This window comes from Staurois parvus, unplaced genomic scaffold, assembly GCF_062004578.1.
Source record: "Staurois parvus isolate SC_StPar_1 unplaced genomic scaffold, SC_StPar_1.0 ptg000404l, whole genome shotgun sequence".
Taxonomy (NCBI): domain Eukaryota; kingdom Metazoa; phylum Chordata; class Amphibia; order Anura; family Ranidae; genus Staurois; species Staurois parvus.
The window spans coordinates 3,729,922-3,750,214 of NW_028318200.1; the positions used below are offsets into that span (position 1 = coordinate 3,729,922).

The following is a 20,293-nucleotide window of genomic DNA, read 5'->3' on the forward strand; positions in this document are numbered from 1 at the left end:
CATGAAAACCTTTATTAAATTTAGGACTGATGAGATGCCTCATGGATTGACATCATTTGCAGATTAATATGTATAACATTATTATTGGTGCTATTATATACATGGCTCATATTTATTTACAAATGCAGAGTAAATCTGGCTCTTCAGCTTCAAGCAAGATATAAGAGCCATAAATTAGGTCCCAGCCACCTACAAGGAAAGATATTAAGTATCGCTCTAAAGCAAATACTTACAGGCACAAATGATGATAAATACATTTAATCTACCTTAGTTAAAAAAAAAAAAAGAAGGAAAAACAGCCAGTGGCTTTGTTATGTTACCATTATATAAACTGTTATTAACAGAATAATGTGGCAAAGTCAAAGGGAAGTTTTTTTTCGGAATCCACCTAATACATCATTATAGTCTGCCAGCTATGCTGTTAATGAATAATGACTGTTACCCTAGCATGAAAATAAATCTTTCTTAATTCAGTGTAAGCTAAAAGCCCATATATTTTGTGGGATTTATTTACTTTAGTCATTTATAGAGCCAAAAAGTATCACGTATGCCATTCAAACAAATACAGTACTTATTCACTATGGCTAGCATATCATTTAAATAAAGTGCTTATTCTATATGGCTACTATGCTATTTAACCACTTCCCGTCTGGCCCATGTACATAAACAGCTGGACTGGAGCAGTGCAGGAGCGGGTTGCCGTTCATAAACGGCGCCCACATTTTCAAGCTGTGCGTGCTCCCTGTCCCATCCGGCCCAGTTAGCTAAACGGCCAGACGGGAGCGCTGCTGATGCGGGTGGACGTTTCTAAACATCCCCCCACATCCATTGCCTTGGTGCACTCCCTGGGAACACTCAGCACTGAGACCAACGCCCGCTGTGTCCGGATCACAAATCGCTGTACGGGTCCTCTGTGTGAGGTCCCGATCATGGGATCACTGATTGGCCAATCAGTGATCACATGAATAGTAGTAAGCAAGATGTCACTTCTGAGATCATTGCTTACTACTACTACTGAAATCTGTGAATGATCATGGTACGAGGCTATTCACAACAGCCTTGTACCATGTGACAAGCTGTGACCAATCACGGCTCTCACAGTATTTCTCAATGGCTGCAAGAATGCAGCCAGAGAGAAGGAAAAATTATTGCTTTTACAGCCTTTATGGATGTAAAAGCAATCAGTGAAAAAAAAATAAATCTTCATCACCCCCCAGAAGTAGGGTGACAGTATGTTAAAAAAAAAATCATAAATAATAATCTAAAAAAAAATTTAAAAAACTATTTAGAGAAATTATAATTTTTGTTTATAAACTAATTTGGGTTTTTTTTTTTACTAAAAAGATAGCCGTATAAATTTTGGCCAAGATTTATGAAGAAATATTATTTATTTGCAAAATGTTATAAGAAAAACACTTTTTTGTAAATTTTTGGACTTTTTCATTTATATAGCAAAAAAAATAAAAATCCCAGTGGTGAATAAATACCACCAAAATAAAGTTTTATCTGTCTCAAAAAAATGCTAAAACATTCATATTGGTACAGTGTTGCATGACCGCACAATTGTCATTCAAAGAGTGGAAGTACTAAAAGCTGAAAATTGGCCTGGACAGGACGGGGGTAAAAGTGTCCGGACTTGAAGTGGTTAAAGAAATAAAACCCTTTTTCTCTATAGCTACATGCTGTCTTCTCAATGAAGCAAGTACTAGATTATAATGGGTTAAAAGAATACAGTGGCTGATAAATGCTATGCTACTGGTAGGCAAATGTTATTTCAATGTATAGCCTACTAATGGAAATGTTCCAGATCCTTGAATAAATATTCAAAAAATTCTGAGACTTATAGGATGGCATCCTATGAAATGACTAAAATGTATTTTAGCTGTATGATATCTGGGTAAAAACAGGACAGAGAAGAAAGGTAGCCTAGCACCGCTGGCAGGGAACCCCACAAGAAGTGGTCCTGAGCCACTCTGTGCAATGGTATTGTGCGAGTATAACAGGTTTATTATTTTTTGCTAAAATAAAATGTTGATATTTTTAACAAGTGACTTCTTTGTATATGTTTCAAGTTTGCCTTAAAAATCCCACAAAAATATAAGGTAAAAATTCTCTTTGTATGAAAATAGGGATGATGGCAACCACACCCTAAGCTACACTGATTGACCTTTTCACAACAGGTTTATTATTTTAATTAAAAAAAATATCCTTTATAACCTCTTTAAATGCAGTCTTTGCACAGCCTCACTGTATAGGTCAGTAGAGGGCTCATTAGCTTTATTATAATACTAATTTAGAATGCAGGATTCTCTAGATCAGGCATGTCTAACTCAAAGGAAACGGGGGCTGTAATGAATCTATTAGGGGCCATATGTGTACTTCAGGTCTATGAAATTCAAGAAAAACAGTGCTTGAGTAATGATATGAATAATGGTAACATGGAATATTTTATCCCTGAAAAAGGATCCATGAAATATTTTACAAAACATTTAGTTTCAACATTTTACATGGAAGTGTAACATTGGGAACACCTAGCATCTCATTCAGTTTACAGCAGAAACCACTTTGACATGCCTCTAGAATGAACATTTATTATTCTTACCCCCAAGCCTTTAGCGATGGCGACAGCTTCCTTCCCACGAAACTGATTCCAGCTAAGATTCATCTCCAACATGCCTGTATTCTCAGCAATGCCAGCTCCCAAAATTTCACCTTGATTTCAAGAAAGGAGCACAATTACTATAAAGACAGGTTATAATATAAAATAAAGCTCACCAGAGGGAGATATGGGGCTGCGCTTGCTGACTTTCTCTGAAAATGCTAGTTGACCAATTAGGGCCTGTTCACACATAACCATGCATTAAAATGCATAATAATGCTTGCATTTTAATGCATGTTGACACACATTCTTATGCATGTTAAATTGCTATGCAGGGTATTTCCTCTAACGTCACATTATTTTCCTGTTTGTTGGTTGAGAGAAGGTGTGAGGGAGAACAGTAGAGAGAGACGAATTTTTGTTTTGGAGAAGCATTGGCAAATGGGATGGCTAGCTAAATTGAGGAGGAGGAGGCAGATGAGGAGAAAAAACAGAGCTAATTGGTTGCACTCATTGCTCACAGAATGTGAAAGTAAAGGGCAGTTTAGGGCATTATACCAGGATTTACGATTCCAATCATTTATTTCTATAAACTCTACCATTGAGGCTCCTCCCTAGGTAGCTTTTCACTGCACACTTTCTACTTCCCCTCTAAGTTGGCTGCCATATGGGTCCTTGGACAAAAAGGGACAACATACAAAAAAAAGTGTTTTGTTTTTTTTTCCTCCATGGATTTGCACTGTATTCAGCTGATGTGCATTTACATACATTTACGTGCACAGAATTGTGGTAAGAAATGTAATCTCCAAACACAGAAAGGTTTCTTCATAGTAAGAGCTGTGAAAATGTGGAATAGACTCCCTCAACTGTTGGATACTAACATTTATAGGTAAAGTTGATCCAGGGAATATCCAATTGCCTCTCAGGGGATCAAGAAGGATTTTTTTTTCCCTGCAGGAGCAAATTGGATTATGCTTTGATGGTTTTTTTTGCCTTCCTCTGGATCAACTGTGGGTACAGGATTATAACTTTTTATTTTTAATGGTTGAACTAGATGGACTTTTGTCTTTTTTCAGCCAGACTAACTATGTAACTATGTAAAACTCAGGTCACTGCAGTATCTGTGAACAGGGCTTTAGTTATACTGACTTTAACAAGTACACAGAAAAAAAAAAATCATAAAAAGTTAGAAGTCCTTAGCATACTTGTCCTAGGTCAAAGACTCAACATTTTGAATCCAGAGGATCAGCATAATAGATGAGCAATATTTTGTAGAAGAAAATGCTCTGGGTAACAGAGTGGCTCAGTGGTTATCGTGCCTTGCAGAAAATGCGATCCTTGGTGCTTACCAGAACACTACGCAACCTGCACCTGAGTTTCCATGTTCCCTATGTGCAGATTTCCCCAGGGCACTCTAGTTCCCTCCCACATGCCAAAGTCATGCTAGTAGGTTAATTGGCTCCTGTCTAAATTGGTAGGGATCCTAGACTTTAGGGCTGGGACTAATGTGAATGATTAGTATGTAAATTGCTGTGTAAATTATTAGCACTATATAAATGCCTGTAATAAATATTAGTGGCAGCCCATATGCTTCTTCATGGCAAGTAACCTTTAAAATAAATCATTCACAAACCTGAAGAATTAAAACCTAATATAATATAAATGCATAAACAGGAGATATCTTCAGTGAAAAGCATGTCACAATAATTAGATATACTGTATAGGCAACTTAAAGTGTATGTCCAGCCCAAGCCCAAACTTTTTTTTCTTGGTTTTAGATAAAGTAGGCAAGATTTAGACAGTTTTTACTGTTATCCAGGGCTCCATTAGGGGATTTCCTCTCACTATTTGTCCTAATGACAATGTTTACCTGACGGGAAGCAAGGCAAACTCTTCAACAACAATACTGTAAAGCAACAGTGTGAATGGGCCCTAAAAGATTTTTTGTATTGATTTGCAATGTGAATCTGAACTTGATTGCAGATTTGACAACTTCATGAAGAGTCAATCCTTAGCCCAGTCCCTTCCCTCCTTGGTCGTCATTTCCCTCTCCCTGTCTAATTGCTGTCTGTGCTAACCATGTGCCTTTGCCCCACCCCTCAGTAGCCTACATAACCTTTTAAGTAACAGCCAAGGAGGATCAATGGAAAATACTAAAATAATGGAAAATACTGACTCACTTGAGTCAGCTTGGGCTGTTGACGTCACAACCAAGATGGCAATGCCAAACTGAAGACTTTAGCAAGTGAATAAAACATCTAAAACAGGGTTTCTCAACAAGGGTTCCTCTAGAGGTTGCAAGGGGTTCCTTGAGCAATGAACAATCTCTGTGTCTAAGATGAGTAACCGCTGACTCCAATGATCTTTTTAGCTATCTGTAAGCAAGGAAATATTCCCAATGACCATGTAAGGAGCATTCTTCCCTCTGACCTTCACACTAAAAGTACTGTGAGCTGTAAATATAATAATTATTACCAGAGGTTCCCTGAAGCCAAAAAATTATTTCAAGGGTTCCTCCATGTTAAAATGATCAAGACAGACAAGTCTAAAATATGTTAAATAAACATAATCTTATGGGACGATTGTTGTTCAAATGAATGGTCTGCTAACAGGGTTTCTTTAAATCAAATGTGCAATTAAACTGGGAATAAAGACAGAAGCAGAGTTTTGCCTGGCCTCTAAAATCAGTTATATTGTAGCAGCAAAAATGGAAATAGATAAATGCTAAGCTGGGTACACACTATAACAAAATCGAATGAACAATCAACCAGTTTTCCTCGCTGTTTCACATCATGTCAAAACCAAGGACAGTACTAATTGTATGAACAATTTCGAAATGACAAAGGATTTTTTTTCCTTTGATGTTGAAACATTGTAATGTAGATTATTGTTGTTTACTATTTCTGCTAATGCACAGTCTTTCATATCTAATTTTTCTTGTATGAAAACAGTACATGTTAAACGAAAATCATTAGTTCTGTTCAAGTACAAAAAGAAAAAATTTTGAGTTTTTCCCTTTGGAAATTTTTGTTTGGAAAGTCTGAATCGGATATCAAAAGTTGAGTACACACTATATGAAAATGGAACAATCATTCTTCGTATAGAATTGTTCTTCGATTTTCTCATAGTTTGGACCCCACTTTAGTCTCCAATCTCCATTGTTCACAAATGACATCTAGTGATGAAAATGAATATTACACACAATGTATACTTAATAGGGCAATGCTAATCTGAATTATTATTCTGGGAAAAAGAGAAAAAAAAAGAGAAAAAAAGCTTTGGTGAGATGAACCCACCAAATTTGCAAACAAGGCTTCATAAATCTGGCATAATCAGATCTGTGAGTTTAAGTTACCACATTGTACAATAATGCACAAAACTGCATGTTTATTTTGGGAACACCCCAATACACATGCCCAGCATACCACATCATTGTTTCATGTTGGTGCACAAAATGCACAGATGTAAAACATCTGTGCGCTGTGGTGTGCTGTACTGAAAAAAAAAGAAGCATGTACGTTTTTTTTCATGCAATGAGGTGCATTGACAGCACATTACAAATACAATGGGCTGACATAGCACAGTTCACAGAGCAGTGGCAACACATTAATACAATGGAGAGTCTGAATAGGCCCTCAATCTCTATTCACATCTGGCTTTTAACTCATGTTAACACACAGATCTAAGTGCAGTGCAGGTTTTTTTTGTATAGCAATCTGAATGCCATTACTGGCCTCCTTCTGAAAAGGTTAGTTGACTAGCTGTCATGCCCAATAGCTTCAGTACTTTGTGAGTCGCAGACCTACAACAAGTTTACAGGTTAGGAAAGCCATAGTTTCTGAACATCTAAACTATGTACTGTATTTATTCTCAGGCAATGGCTTGATTTCAATCAATTAAATTGGAGGTTTAGATTTTAGGTGCCCTGGACTATAAAAAGGCATACAAGATTTGGTTATGGGGTGTGCTCCTTTAAAGTACAACTATAGGCAACTTTTTAAACAATTTTGGATAGAGCAAGGGAGGGTTATAACCCGTCAGATATTTTTTGCCATCTGTGTACCATTGCAGAGATTTTTCTTCTCTTACTGTCCTATAGCCAAACAGGAAGTGAGAGGAAATCCCTGCAAATAAGAGAATCTCTTGGGGACCACCAGAACTAAGTGTCCCCATCGGCAGATCTCCCCTCTATTACTTTTCTAGGGACAACCCAAAATATGGGATTTGTTTTTACTTTCACTTTCAATGATAGTGGAAAACAGGACAAATAGAGAGAGTAATTCTCCCTAAAGGGAGCACAGACAGCAATAAAAACTGACAAGCGTTCTAACCCCTTTGCACTCTATCCCACATAAAAAAAAAAAAGGTTTTGCCTTTAGTTATACATTGAGAATGCACTGTTAACATACACCATGACCCGATTCTATGACATTTCAGAGGACTTTAGAAGTCAGAGTGAAGTCAAAACTTCCACTCTGTATGCTTTTTCAACAGCAGATGAGAAAGTTTTGAAACCATTGATTCATCATGCCAGCCAGGTAACTAGCTTTTTCAAGAGCTCAGTAATGGCAACCTATATACTTCCTCAGTGCAAGTTTCCTTTACATGCACATTTTTCTAGCTAATTACAGTATACCTTTAAAGGAAATCTGTCACGACAAAAATATGAGGGCTGCTATTGCTGACCACCTTTTTGAGAATGTTGCTGATGTTTTGGCTTCAATGCTTTCGGAGTCTCTGACCTGGAACAAGAATCAGATAATTCTGACACTTTTCTGACACCCATTACAGCATGCTTGTTCCAGGTCTGTGACTGACAAGTATTAAAGCTAGACACAGTTAGGCAACTAGAATTTTAAAGAGGGTCAGCCATACTTTTCTCATGACAGAGTCGCTCAAAAAAATGAGAAGTTGGTATGAAACTTGATGTAATGTGGACAGACCAAAATACAGATATGAGTTTGTAGTTGGTTATATCCTATGATAAGCCCTCATGACACATGGAGACAGTGTAATACTGCAAACAATGGGCTCTGGATGCACTACTTTTTCAACATTCTTTTCAATTTGCAGTCCAACCAAATGAACAGGCTGCAAAATTGCACTGCATTGGAACATGCAGGAATTGCAGAGGTACGCAGCACATATTCCTGTGCAATCTCGATGTGAGCCAGCCCTAAGTGTTGACATATAAAACATGTTGGAGGCTGTTAGTGGTCTCTATATTTCACCATTATTTATATTAAAGTTGATGTTTAGCCGTAAAACAAAAAACAAAAAAAATCTGTTGGACCTTGTTAAAATCTTCACCGCATGCCCCATTCCCTTACGGTCATTGAACCTCTGTCACTAAAGGAGTTACTAGCTCCGGGTCTTCTATGAAGCTGCTGTGAAAAGTTCCAGACGAGGAGATGCCCCCATCCTCCTCCATTCCTTTATCACTTTCGCTTACATTATCCTGGCCGTACTGTGCCTGGTTCAATGTTGTGTTCAATACAGTTAAATAAAGACATGAATGAATACAAGAAGTATGTTATCAGTTAAAATGGTCTCATTGGTTTTGAAAATCAGACTGCATTTTGGAAGCCATTCAGGAATTCTTGGTAATTCCAAATGACTTATAAACTTGCCACTCATATGTAGCAGGGGAAGCAGGGGAACAAACAAACACAATGCTATAATCTGTGACTACAAGAATGTCAATACCTGAACCATCTCCAAACATGTTATGGCTGAGGTCCATACATTCCACCTTCTGGTTATTCATTAGAGCATCAGAAAAACAGGGAGCTGCCCGTTCATCAAAGTCATTCCCAGACAGGTACACCTTTTGTAGAGTAACATTCTCCACGAGCATTGCTGACAGCGCTTTGGCACCCTTCAGCCCAAGTCTGTTATCACACAAGTGGAGTTCTGGAAAATATAAAAAATTACATTATTGTTCATATTCCCAAAAAGTTACAGTACTAAGTGTTGTTAAAATGTATGTAAACCTTTAACCTTTACAATGAGCTTCTCCTATTTGCTCCCTTTTTGTTCTCTCAAAAGAGAAGCATGGGTTAACAAAAATAAAAATTATACTCACTTAGGTGGATGCAGCATTGCTCTCTGGCTCTAGGACTGAGAACTGAATGATCAAAGACTGCTGATCACTCCGCGATCGCTCGATGAGCAGACAGCTGGTGACTGTCAGTCTCTGGCTCTCTGCTCTGCCCCTCCAGCACTCACTAGAGAGCTGGGCTGTGGAGGGTATGGTGACAGCTGGATCAGGCTCCCAGTGGATCGCTGAGAGGCTGAGCCAGCTGCTGGTCCAAACTTCTGGGTGGATCCCGCCTGTATGGCTCGGATCTTTTCAGAGCCTGGACTGGCTCTATGACATCAGCCAACAGCAGGCTTTAGCACGCTGTCAGACAAAAATGGGTCATAGGAATGCAGAACAAACTGCACTCCTGTGATCCCCAGGAGAGGTATAGCCAGAAAAGCTTTGACTATACTTCTCCTTCAAAGTACAACTAACAGCATAACCTTTTTACTAGTTTTGGATAGAGTGGAAATGGATTAGAACACCTGTCAAGTTTTTATTGCTGTCTGTGCTTCCATTAGGTACATTTGTCTTGTTTATTGTCATCACCAAGAGTGAAAGTGAAAGAAAATCCCACATTTCGGTTTGTCACAGAAACATAAATAGAGGAGAAATCTTCCAATGGGGACACTAGTTATTATTATTATTATGTATTACAGGTACTTATATAGCGCCGTCAATTTATGCAGTGCTTTACATATATATATATATATATTGTGCATTCACATTGGTCCCTAACCCTCAAGGGGAGTACAATCTAAGGTCCCTAACTCACATTCATACATACATGTACTAAGGCCAATTTAGACAGGAGCCAATTCACCAACCAGCATGTCTTTGGAGTGTGGGAGGAAATTGGAGTACCCAGAGGAAACCCATGCAGGCACAGGGAGGACATGCAAACTCCAGGCAGGTGGTGCCGTGGTTGGGATTCGAACCAACAACCCTAGTACTGCCAGAAGGAAAAGCTAACCATTTATGATCAGTTAAAATGGTCTCATTGGTTTTGAAAATCAGACTGCCCAGGTCTGGTGAACCCGGTGAAAATCAGGGATTCCTTCATCTTTAATAGATTTCATCACACTTCCTTTCACTTCCACTCACTTTTTTGGCAATAGGACAGGAAGTGAAGGAAAATCTCTCCAATAGGACAAAGGAAAAAAATAGTTGTTCCTTTTAAATATACTGAACAATTAAATTTTGTGTTGTATCTGGTCAATAGTACAAATAAAAAATCTTAGGCCTACCAGAAATCCAGGTAGTTTGCCAGTTCTTGAGCACTCTGCCTTTGCTGCACTGAATTCTCATGCACTGTTTTCAGCCATTTCCAGTTATTGTCTGTGAACTACAGAACACTTCCCCTCTTGTTATAAAGAGGAGCAGAAGGGGAGGTATTCTCTTAACACATTTCCTGTCCTAGCGTGACAACTGCACCTCTATAAGCACAGTACAGCGTTGTCACCCTAGGACAAGAAATGCCAGGGTCATCAAATGAAAACAAAGAAAAATAGAGAACTAATTCAGCCAAGCTGCAAAATATTACATTCTTGGGCTTAGATCCACTTTAACTGTAACCCTTCTTTATGTTATATCACCGACGTTTCCTGTACACCAGCTGAAATGTCAGGCTGCTTGTAAACAAGTAAATAGAATGGTGTGATTTACACTGGTACAAGCCTGCAGTCCCTTCTATCTGTAGCTAACTCTATCATTCTATTCAAAAAATGGGTACTCAGGCAGCCTTGCAGTTCATGCACAGGTCAGCATGCTTTGATGGAGCAATGTCTACAGAAATAATTGTAGCCTCAGAAAGAAGAATCTAATAAGACTTCGGTGTAAAGTAGTCAGATCAGAGACTGGCTGAGCAGAAAAAGAAGAGATACAATATTACAGCCACATGTTATTAGAATGCCTTGAAATACATTTCTTTTGACTGAAGTGTCTTTTGAAGTTGATTACATACCTGAAATGTAACAGTTTTCCTTTAGCATGTCTGCAATAGCCGCTGCACCATCTCCCTCAAGCCAGTTATCGCTGAGATTTAGACTGACGATTGAAGTGTTGGTTACTAAAGAGAGAGCAATTGCTTTTGTAGCCTGAAATAAACCAGAAGACAAGGCAAGGAATTCTTCAGTTTTATTTTAGTAACTCACCTAGCACCAGCATATTCAGCATCCTTCAACATCATTCAACAGCAAAATCCTCTCTTGTGTTAAAAGAGCTATAGACTCCAGAGAGAGAGATATCATATTACCCCTGTACAAATCATTAGTAACAGAAAAAGAACATTGGGGAACTGGAGAAAGTACAGAGAAGGGCAACCAAACTGATAAGAGGCATGGAGGAGCTCAGCTATGAGGAAAGATTAGAGGAACTGAATTTATTCTCTCTTGAGAAGAGGAGATTAAGGGGGATATGATCAACCTGTATAAATACATCAGTGGTTCACATAGTGAACTCGGTGTACAGTTATTCATCCTAAGGTCATCACAGAGGACAAGGGGGCACTCTTTACATCTGGAGGAAAAGAAATTTAATCTCCAAACACGGAAAGGTTTCTTCACAGTAAGAGCTGTGAAAATGTGGAATAGACTCCCTCAACAGTTGGTTCTGGCCAGCTCAGTGGATTGCTTTAAAAAAGGCCTGGATTCTTTCTGAGATACACAGAATATAACTGGATACTAACATTTATAGGTAAAGTTGATCCATGGAAGATCCGATTGCCTCTCAGGGGATCAGGAAGGAATTTTTTCCCAGCAGGAGCAAATTGGATCATGCTTTGCTGGGTTTTCTTGCCTTCCTCTGGATCAACTGTGGGTATAGGATTATAACTTTTTTTTTTAACGGTTGAACTGGATGGACTTTTGTCTTTTTTCGGCCAGACTAACTATGTAACTATGTAACATGCAACGTACAAGAAAAATATGTGTGTACATCAAAGCAGTAAATGGCACCAACATACTATGTAGTGTTTGTAGCCAACAAAGTACTATTCACTTTAAAATTTTACTGCAATGGATCTTCCAGTGTATTGCCCCTAACTAGATACACAATTGAGGAACCCATAGTCAGGTTCTAACTGCAGACTGCGGTCCCTCTGGAGAGACCTTCCTTCACTTCCTCTCCTGGTGACCAACTATGACCAGATACAAGCTGGGCGTTTAGCCCTGAGGCATGAAGCTTCGATATTTAGCTGCAACTGGAGGGCACAGGCACACCATCCAACCCTACTGTCGGCAGCCTGTCAAACTCTATGAGAGTCCAATAGCTGCTGCAGCTGGATTGAACTGGGGGGAGCTCCGAGCAGTATGTACATTTAGGGCAATATGCACCCAGGAATGAATGTCTGTAACACAGTCACTGAAACAGAAAAAAGGTTGTATCTTCCAAATAATTACACAGACAAAAAAACCTCACAGAGGTTCTAAACAGATGTCTGTAATATGTAGGTTATAAAATGCAGTTACATTAGAAAGTTTAATGAATTTAAACTGTTACTAAACCCAGGACCCTGCATTCACTATATCTGGTCTCCAACAGTACACAGAACATGGAAATGCAATTATTTTAGTTAAAAATATAAACTGCTAAATACATTTTCTCCTCAGCAGTTAGAGCAGTCTTGAGACTTCTATCAGTGTCCAGCATAGCACTGGTTACAGTGTGTAGGAGGAGTTTTAATTCTCCTGTAGGAGGATGCAGGATCCTTGACCTCTGTCTGGACAGTGCTGACTGGCCCTGTGCTGATCACATGCACTTTCCCAAGAAAAAAAAAAACTCTCTAGCAATACACACCAAACTGAGCATGCTCAGCGTGTCCCCAAGCCTCTGTTCTATCAGGAGATATTTAGGAGACAATGGAAGTAGGGGAGAAACAGAGAAGACAGGATCAAACATCCTTTTTACACAATGTGGAGGATTAACCCCTTAGGTTCCACAGTGAGTATAACAAGCATGTTTTACTGCACATACAGACTGATTTTACTGTTGTGGGTTTAGGAACACTTTAACTAGACTTACAATAAGATCATCTCCTATACCAGCCTTTCTCAACCTTTTTACCACAGAGAAACCCTTGAAATCATTTTCAGGTCTCAGGGAACCCCAATACTATTCATCAGGGGTCAGTGAAAAAAATGCCACTTACATTGGTAGTCAACGGAACTAACTCTCCCCTTACAGCAGTGGTCCAAAAAAAAATCTGCCAAGTGTCATGCAAGCACCATCAAATGGGAGGTCAATCAGCCACAACTCACGAAAACTCTAGCAATCTCTGGAGGAACACTAAGATTCCATGAAACCCTGATTGTAGTCCCCACACAAGAGCATATAAATATACTAATTGTACTTAATCAATTTTAATGCTGAATTTCAAACTAAATGTCACATAGATAATCAGAAAGAATTGTGCAACTGTACAACACAGACCAGTCATATTAAACCTAATGAAATTATTTGCAGCTCATGCAGACAGTATGGGTATGAGACAGATGTGTGTTGTGTTACTGCTGAGGTGGAGTAATCTACAGGAGAAGAACCGCTAGAGCATGGGCGTGCTGTTGAGGGTTGGAAAGCTCATGATGTCCATGCGTGACGAGAGAGGAGGAGTGAAGGAGTAATTCTGGGAGCAGTTTTAATGTACAACTAAGCCAGGAACCATCGGGTGCATAGCCCATGAAGGGGCACAAGAGTGTGCAACCTTTTCGGATTGGGGTCAATTTCCAGAGGTGAGCATATATAGTTCAGGGAAGGTGATTTGCATGCCACTCAAGGGTGAATTGATGTGTGATTGTTGGATTTCCCTAGTGGTTTGAAGACACTGAAACTTTATGGACTTTATTTTTATAACATTTGGACTTATTTCTGGATCATTACATTGTGGTGTTATTGGTACAAATTACACTACATCACTATGCATTTAGAGTGCGCTTATGCATGGCTGTCAAATTTTGACATAGAGCTGTGTCCGTGCAGGCGCTGTGTCTGCATCCATTCATATAGGCTACCTGCACACAGCTCGGGGGAGAAACAGGGTCAAAACCTAATGAAGCGTACACACAGGGCGGGTGCCAGCTGCCACCCATAGATAGTGAATAGATAGCCTATAGAATACACATCTGTGTTGTGTTCCTCCATGCACTTTGACATTTTTGTACATTCTCACCCAAAAAAATATCCAAGGGTGAAAATTAAATTGGAATGTATGTGGTCACATAGGTCTCATATTGGACATTATTTGTCTCCAGATTTTCAACAGGGAAGGGTAAGCCATATCCAGTGAGGGAACCAGGCCATAACTAGCAATCCTCCAGGCTTGACCTAGGGTCCACTGTAACAGACAGCATATTGAGACGTCCAATGTCTTGTGGGTTAAACAAAATTAAAGGGTCAGTTCACAAGTTCAAAAGTTTTAGTTTTAGTTAGATGCCAGAAATGTAAACCACCTGACATTTTCTTTTACCTGCAAACAAATCTATCCAGCAGCAGACCCTTATAATGCCACAGGTGGGCAATACTCAACACGGGTGCTGGCATTTTCTACATGTTGAGTTTCCTATACCTATCAGTGACTCTTTGCACTTGAGTTTCTGGATATGCAAGTCTGCAGTGGCTCCTTTGAGGAACTCTCCATTCTAGTTCTTGGATTTTTATTATATTTTGGGGAAAGCAACAGGATGTGCTGGAGCATGCAAAGATGAGTAGAAGCACATTAAACTCTCAAGGGGAAAGGAGCAGACTTTAGAATTGTAGCAGGCCGATCTCAATGTTTGAGTATGCATAGAGAAACCAGGAGTTGACATAGCCAGGGGCGGACTGACCATTTGGAAACTAGGGCACTGCCCGAGGGCCTGGAGTCAGTAGGGGGCCCCATGAGATGCCCCTGGAACCTTTTTCATAGGCTTTTTTGAGTTTGGGCAAGGACACAGGGGCCCCATGATCCCCTATTGCCCGGGGGCCTCATGATTTGTCAGTCCGCCCCTGGGCATAGCCCATTAAGATCCACCTGTATACCCCCAGAGGGAACATACATTGAATTCCTCTCTCCATGTTAAAACCTTGGGTTATGGACATGTGTTCTTGTGGGTGTCATATACAGTACCATTGAAAGTTTTTATCGCCAAGCTGGCTCTAGAGTGAACTTGGGTGTCAGAAAAATAATCTAATATGACTCTATAGTACAAACAACATTCATAGTAATACCTATATACCCCCGCAGATCAGTATATAAAATACTATGCTTACCTGTGCACCTAGTCCATGATGCCTCATCACAAGATTAGAATCACCCATGTGCCGCAAGAAGTATGATACTGGCACAACACCAAATAGTTGGCAGGCAGACAGGTACCTGGCTTTACCAGAGGGGTCATAGGCCCCTCTGGCTTCTGCAAAGGAAATTGATATGTTGACTCATAAGTATGCAATTCTAGGAAAAGAAATTATTTCAACATTTGTACAGGATGCTCTTCTATCAGAAGCATAGAATAAAAATGTGTGCAGACATGCTGAAGTTACAGTAGTTCTCCTTCATGAAATGATCATTCATTTGCCACAGCCATCACAGGGCATGAATAACACATTGTAGGTAACCATTACTAGAGCAGTGGCCAAATGTTTTGAGAATGGCACAAATATGAATCTTTACAAAGTCTGCTGCCTCAGTTTTTATGATGGCAATTTGCATATACTACAGAATGTTATGAAGAGTGATCACATGAATTGCAATTAATTGCAAAGTCTCTCTTTGCCATGAAAATGAACTTAATCCCAAAAAACATTTCCACTGCATTTCAGCCCTGCCACAAAAGGACCAGCTGACATTGTGTCAGTGATTCTCTCATTAACACATGTGTCAGTGTTTTCAAAGACAAGGCTGGAGATCACTCTGTCATGCTGATTGAGTTAGAATAACAGACTGAAAGCTTTACAAGGAAGGTGGTGCTTGAAATCATTGTTCTTCCTCTGTTAACCATGGTTACCTGCAAGGAAGCAGGTGCACTCATCATTAGTTTTCTCAAAAAGAGAATCATACAGTTGCAAGAAAAAGTATGTGAACCCCATGGGATTACGTGGAGTTTTGCATGAATTGGGCATAAAATGTGCTCTGAACGTCATCTAAGTCACAACAATAGAAGAACACAGTCTGCTGAACATAATACTACACAAACATTAGATGTTGCCATGGTTTAATTGCACATAACATGTAAACATTCACAGTGCAGGGAGGAAAAAGTATGTGAGGCCCTAACTTAATGACTTCTCCCAGAGCTAATTGGAGCCAGGAGTGAGCCAACCTTGACTCCAATCAGTGTGATGATATTGGATGTGTTGCTGACAGCTGTCCTGCCCTTAAAAAACACACAACTGTTTTGGGTTTACTGGTTTCAAGAAGCACTGTCTGATGTGAACCATGCCTCGCAGAAAAGAGCTCTCAGAAGACCTACGACCAAGAATTGTTGACTTGCATGAAGCTGGAAAGGGTTACAAAAGTATCTCCAAAAGCCTTGATGTTCATGTGTCCACGGTAAGACAGACTGTCTACAAATGGAGAAAGTTTAGCACTGTTGCTACTCTCCCTAGGCGTGGTTGTCCTGTAAAAATGACTGCAAGAGCACAGCGCAGAATGTTGCATGAGGTAAAGAAGAATCCCAGAGTGTCAGCTAAAGACCTACAGAAATCTCTGGCACATGCTAACATTTTTGTTGACACATCTACAATAAGGAAAACATTAAACAAGAAAGGAGTACATGGGAGGACACCACGGAGGAAGCCATTGCTGTCCAAAAAGAATATTGCAGCACGTTTGAAGTTTGCAAAAGAGCACCTGGATGTTCCACAGCACTACTGGCAAAATATACTGTGGACAGATGAAACCAAGATTGAGTTGTTTGGGAGAACACACAACACTATGTGTGGAGAAAAAAAGGCACAGCACACCAACATCAAAACCTCATCCCCACTGTAAAACAGGGCATCATGGTTTGGGGCTGCTTTGCTGCCTCAGGGCCTGGACGGATTGTTGTCATTGATGGGAAAATAAATTCCAGAGTTTATCAAGACATTTTGCAGGAAAACGTACGACCATCTGTCTGCCAACTGAAGCTCCGCAGAGGATGGGTGATGCAACAGGACAATGACCCAAAGCATACAAGTAATTCAACAAAACAATGGCTGCAACAGCACAGACTACGCCTTCTGGAGTGGCCCAGTCAGAGTCCTGACCTCAACCCGATTGAAATGCTGTGGCATGACCTTAAGAGAGCAATTCACACCAGACATCCCAAGAATATTGCTACACTGAAACAGTTAAGAGGAGTGGTCCAAAATTACTCCAGATCGTTGTGCAGGTCTGATCTGCAACTACAGGAAACGTTTGGTTGAGGTTATTGCTGCCAAAGGAGGGTCAACCAGTTATTAAGTCCAAAGGTTCACATACTTTTTCCTCCCTGCACTGTGAATGTTTACATGTTATGTGCAATTAAACCATGGCAACATCTAATGTTTGTGTAGTATTATGTTTAGCAGACTGTGTTCTTCTACTGTTGTGACTTAGATGACGTTCAGAGCACATTTTATGCCCAATTAATGCAAAACTCCATGTAATCCCAAGGGGTTCACATACTTTTTCTTGCAACTGTAGGCAGGGATATTGCAGCTACTAAGATTGCACCTAAATCAACCATTTATCAGATCATCAAGAACTTCAAGAAGAGAGGTTCAGTTGTTGTGAAGAAGGCTTCAGAGTGCCCAAGAAAGTCCAGCAAGTGCCAGGATGTCACCTAAAGCTCATTCAGCTGCGGGAGCAGGACACCACCAATGCAGAGCCCAGTGCAGAGCTTGCTCAGGAATGGCACCAGGCAGGTGTTAGTGCATCTGCACGCACAATGAGGGGAAGACTTTTGGAGGATGGCCTGGTGTCAAGAAGGGCAGCAAAGAAGCCACTTCTCTCCAGGCAAAACATCAATGACAGACTGATATTCTGAAAAAGGTACAATGATCTGACTGCTGAGGACTAGGGTGAAGTCATTTTCTCTGATGAATCCCCTTTCTGATTGTTTGGGGCATCCGGAAAAAACCTTGTCCGGAGAAGAAAAGGTGAGCGCTACCATTAGTCCTGTGTCCTGCCAACAGTAAAACATCCTGAGACCATTCATGTGTGGGGTTGTTTCTCAGCCAAGGGAGTGGGCTCACTCACAATTTTGCCTAAGAACACAGCCATGAATAAAGAATGGTACAAAAACCTCCTCCGAGAGAAACTTCTTCCAAGCATCCAAGAACAGTTTGGTGATGAACAATGCCTTTTGCAGCATAATGGAGCACCTTGCCATAAGGCAAAAGTGATAACTAAGTGGCTTGAAGAACAAAACATCGAAATATTGGGTCCATGGCCAGGAAACTCCCTAGACCTTAATCCCATAGACAACCTGTGGTCAATCTGTAAGAGGCAGATGAACAAAAAACCCCCACAAATTCTGACAAACTTCAAGCATTGATTATGCAAGAATGGGCTGCCATCAGTCAGGATGTGGCCCAGAAGTTGACTGACTGCATGCCAGAGCGAATTGCAGAGGTCTTGAAAAAGAAAGGTCAACACTGCAAATATTGACTCTGCATATACTTAATGTAATTGTCAATAAAAGCCTTTGACACTTATGAAATGCTTGTAATTATACTTCAGTATACCACAGTAACACTTGACAAAAAGATCTAAAAACACTGAAGCAGAAGACTTTGTGAAAATTAATATTTGTGTAATTCTAAAAATGTTTGGCCATGGTTGTATATGTCATTGGCTACTTCAGCAAGCTTTTTGTTCTTAGAGCTGAATTCTAATCATTCAGCTAAATAGACAATGAAATACATTAATGAAAGTTTGAACTGTCAAAGGATTTGTATTTTTTTGCAGCCCTTAGATTTACACAGCACCTCCCTGTCTGGCAGGGCCAGGGACCTGATCTTTCTCAGTTTCACTTACAGGTCTCCTTTCCACCCTCCCACCATCTCACTCTGTCACTGACCTTCCTACTATAAACATCCTCTGTGTATGAACCTGGCAGAAGATCGGGCAGAGATGCTGGTGAGGGAGCTCATGGACATCATATCACTGGAGGGAGGTGACTATAGCGGAGTTTATTTTCACTTTAAATAACATAAAATAAATCAAGTGCAACTCCATTCAAACATTTTTTTTTTTTTGGTGGCAGTGGGCAGGGGGTAAAGGTGATAAGAGTACGGCAGGATTAGAACCTCTGCCAGGATCTTATTGTTGCGACCCCATAAAGTAACTTAGAGCGCCACTCCAAGTGCCAATGGAAATCCTCAGGTGATCCACTAAAATTCAGGTGCTAGCATCCACAGAGCCCATCCAAGCCCAAGAAGTAATGCTGCAAGGGCAAGAAGCCACACTCCAGTCAGCCCATGTGTTAGGTGAAGATTAAGAATGGCCTCAACCTCAGCTCCACCCAGGCCATGCCCATTGACATGTTTCATTCCACCCACAGGTCTTAGTCATATCTACGACCAAGCCCTGTGGACAGGGTGAAATGCATCAGGGGCGAGGCCTGGAAGGAGTCAAGGCTGAGGCCATTCTAGGTCTTCATCTAACACATGGGCTGACTGGTGTGCGGCTTTATTTCTGTTGGAGGATTTTATTACTGCCTCTGTGAGGGAGATTTTCTATGACCTCCTGTCAGGGGCAAGGACAGCAGTAAAATAATGGAGTCTACCATTGCTACCTTTCTTGAATACTCAACCCAGAAATATGCAATTAAGTATTTCTGACTCATCCCTGACTTTCCTTACCTGTATATGTTTTCTGGGTCAGTGACTCATAAGATATTAAAACTAGGAGTCAGCATAACAGCCAGGAAACTGGCATTTTCGGGAGGTCAGTAGTGGTACATCCTATCTTTCTATATGTTGCTAAACAGTTAGAAAAGTGAAGGCACACTGTAACTATCGAGAAAATCTGTAGATGAAACAATAAGCAGTGTAATGAATTTTTTAGACTCTGGAGACATGGCTTTGGAGAAGATTGTTTGGCTGACAGAGAAAATGGGAAATTTATCAAATTCAGTAACAAACCTTCTATTTCTAAATCTGTGTCACAGTCTTCCTCATTTTCTTTTGATTCTGTAAAGTCTTCGGAGAATTGCTCTGGTGACTTCTCCACTGCCTCTTCTCTAGACTCTGAGACTTCCGTAATTTCATTGTTGATGTCTCCTTTATTCCTAGATCTTGCTGAAGCTGACCTTTGTACAATCTATACCAGCATATGGGATGTTACGAACCAGCAGAAAATGAAATTATTAAGGATATTGTTTCCAAGGACATGACCTTTTACATCAGAGAACAGAATTTACATGCAAAGTGTGGACATTCATCTGTACAATGTAGTAATACTAAATTATACTATTTATAGCTTAACAGCGCTGCTCTTTAACATATATTTCTTATCAAATGACACATTATTTGTAAACTTCAAAATTCAGTTTACAAGCTCAAAAGTCCAATAAAGTGAATACAACAAAGTGCAATGGTTTTTGATGGTGCAGGGATCATGCTGTGCTCCCCTCCTTTGTTCCACTACTCACTGACTGGTGTTGACCCTT

The 20,293-nt window shown here is 40.1% G+C and overlaps 1 protein-coding gene across 1 annotated transcript in view; it reads right to left on the reverse strand.

The window, feature by feature from the left end:
- LRRC74B (leucine rich repeat containing 74B) overlaps window positions 1-20,293 on the reverse strand; it is a 63,085-nt gene that overhangs the window by 30,389 nt on the left and 12,403 nt on the right. The window contains exons 2-6 of the mRNA XM_089686664.1: window positions 19,767-19,944; window positions 14,925-15,067; window positions 10,645-10,777; window positions 8,306-8,512; window positions 2,603-2,712 (exon numbers count right to left, since the gene is read on the reverse strand). Of these exons, the coding sequence (XP_089542790.1) occupies window positions 2,603-2,712; window positions 8,306-8,512; window positions 10,645-10,777; window positions 14,925-15,067; window positions 19,767-19,944 (771 nt within the window). The remainder of the gene's footprint in view (window positions 1-2,602; window positions 2,713-8,305; window positions 8,513-10,644; window positions 10,778-14,924; window positions 15,068-19,766; window positions 19,945-20,293) is intronic.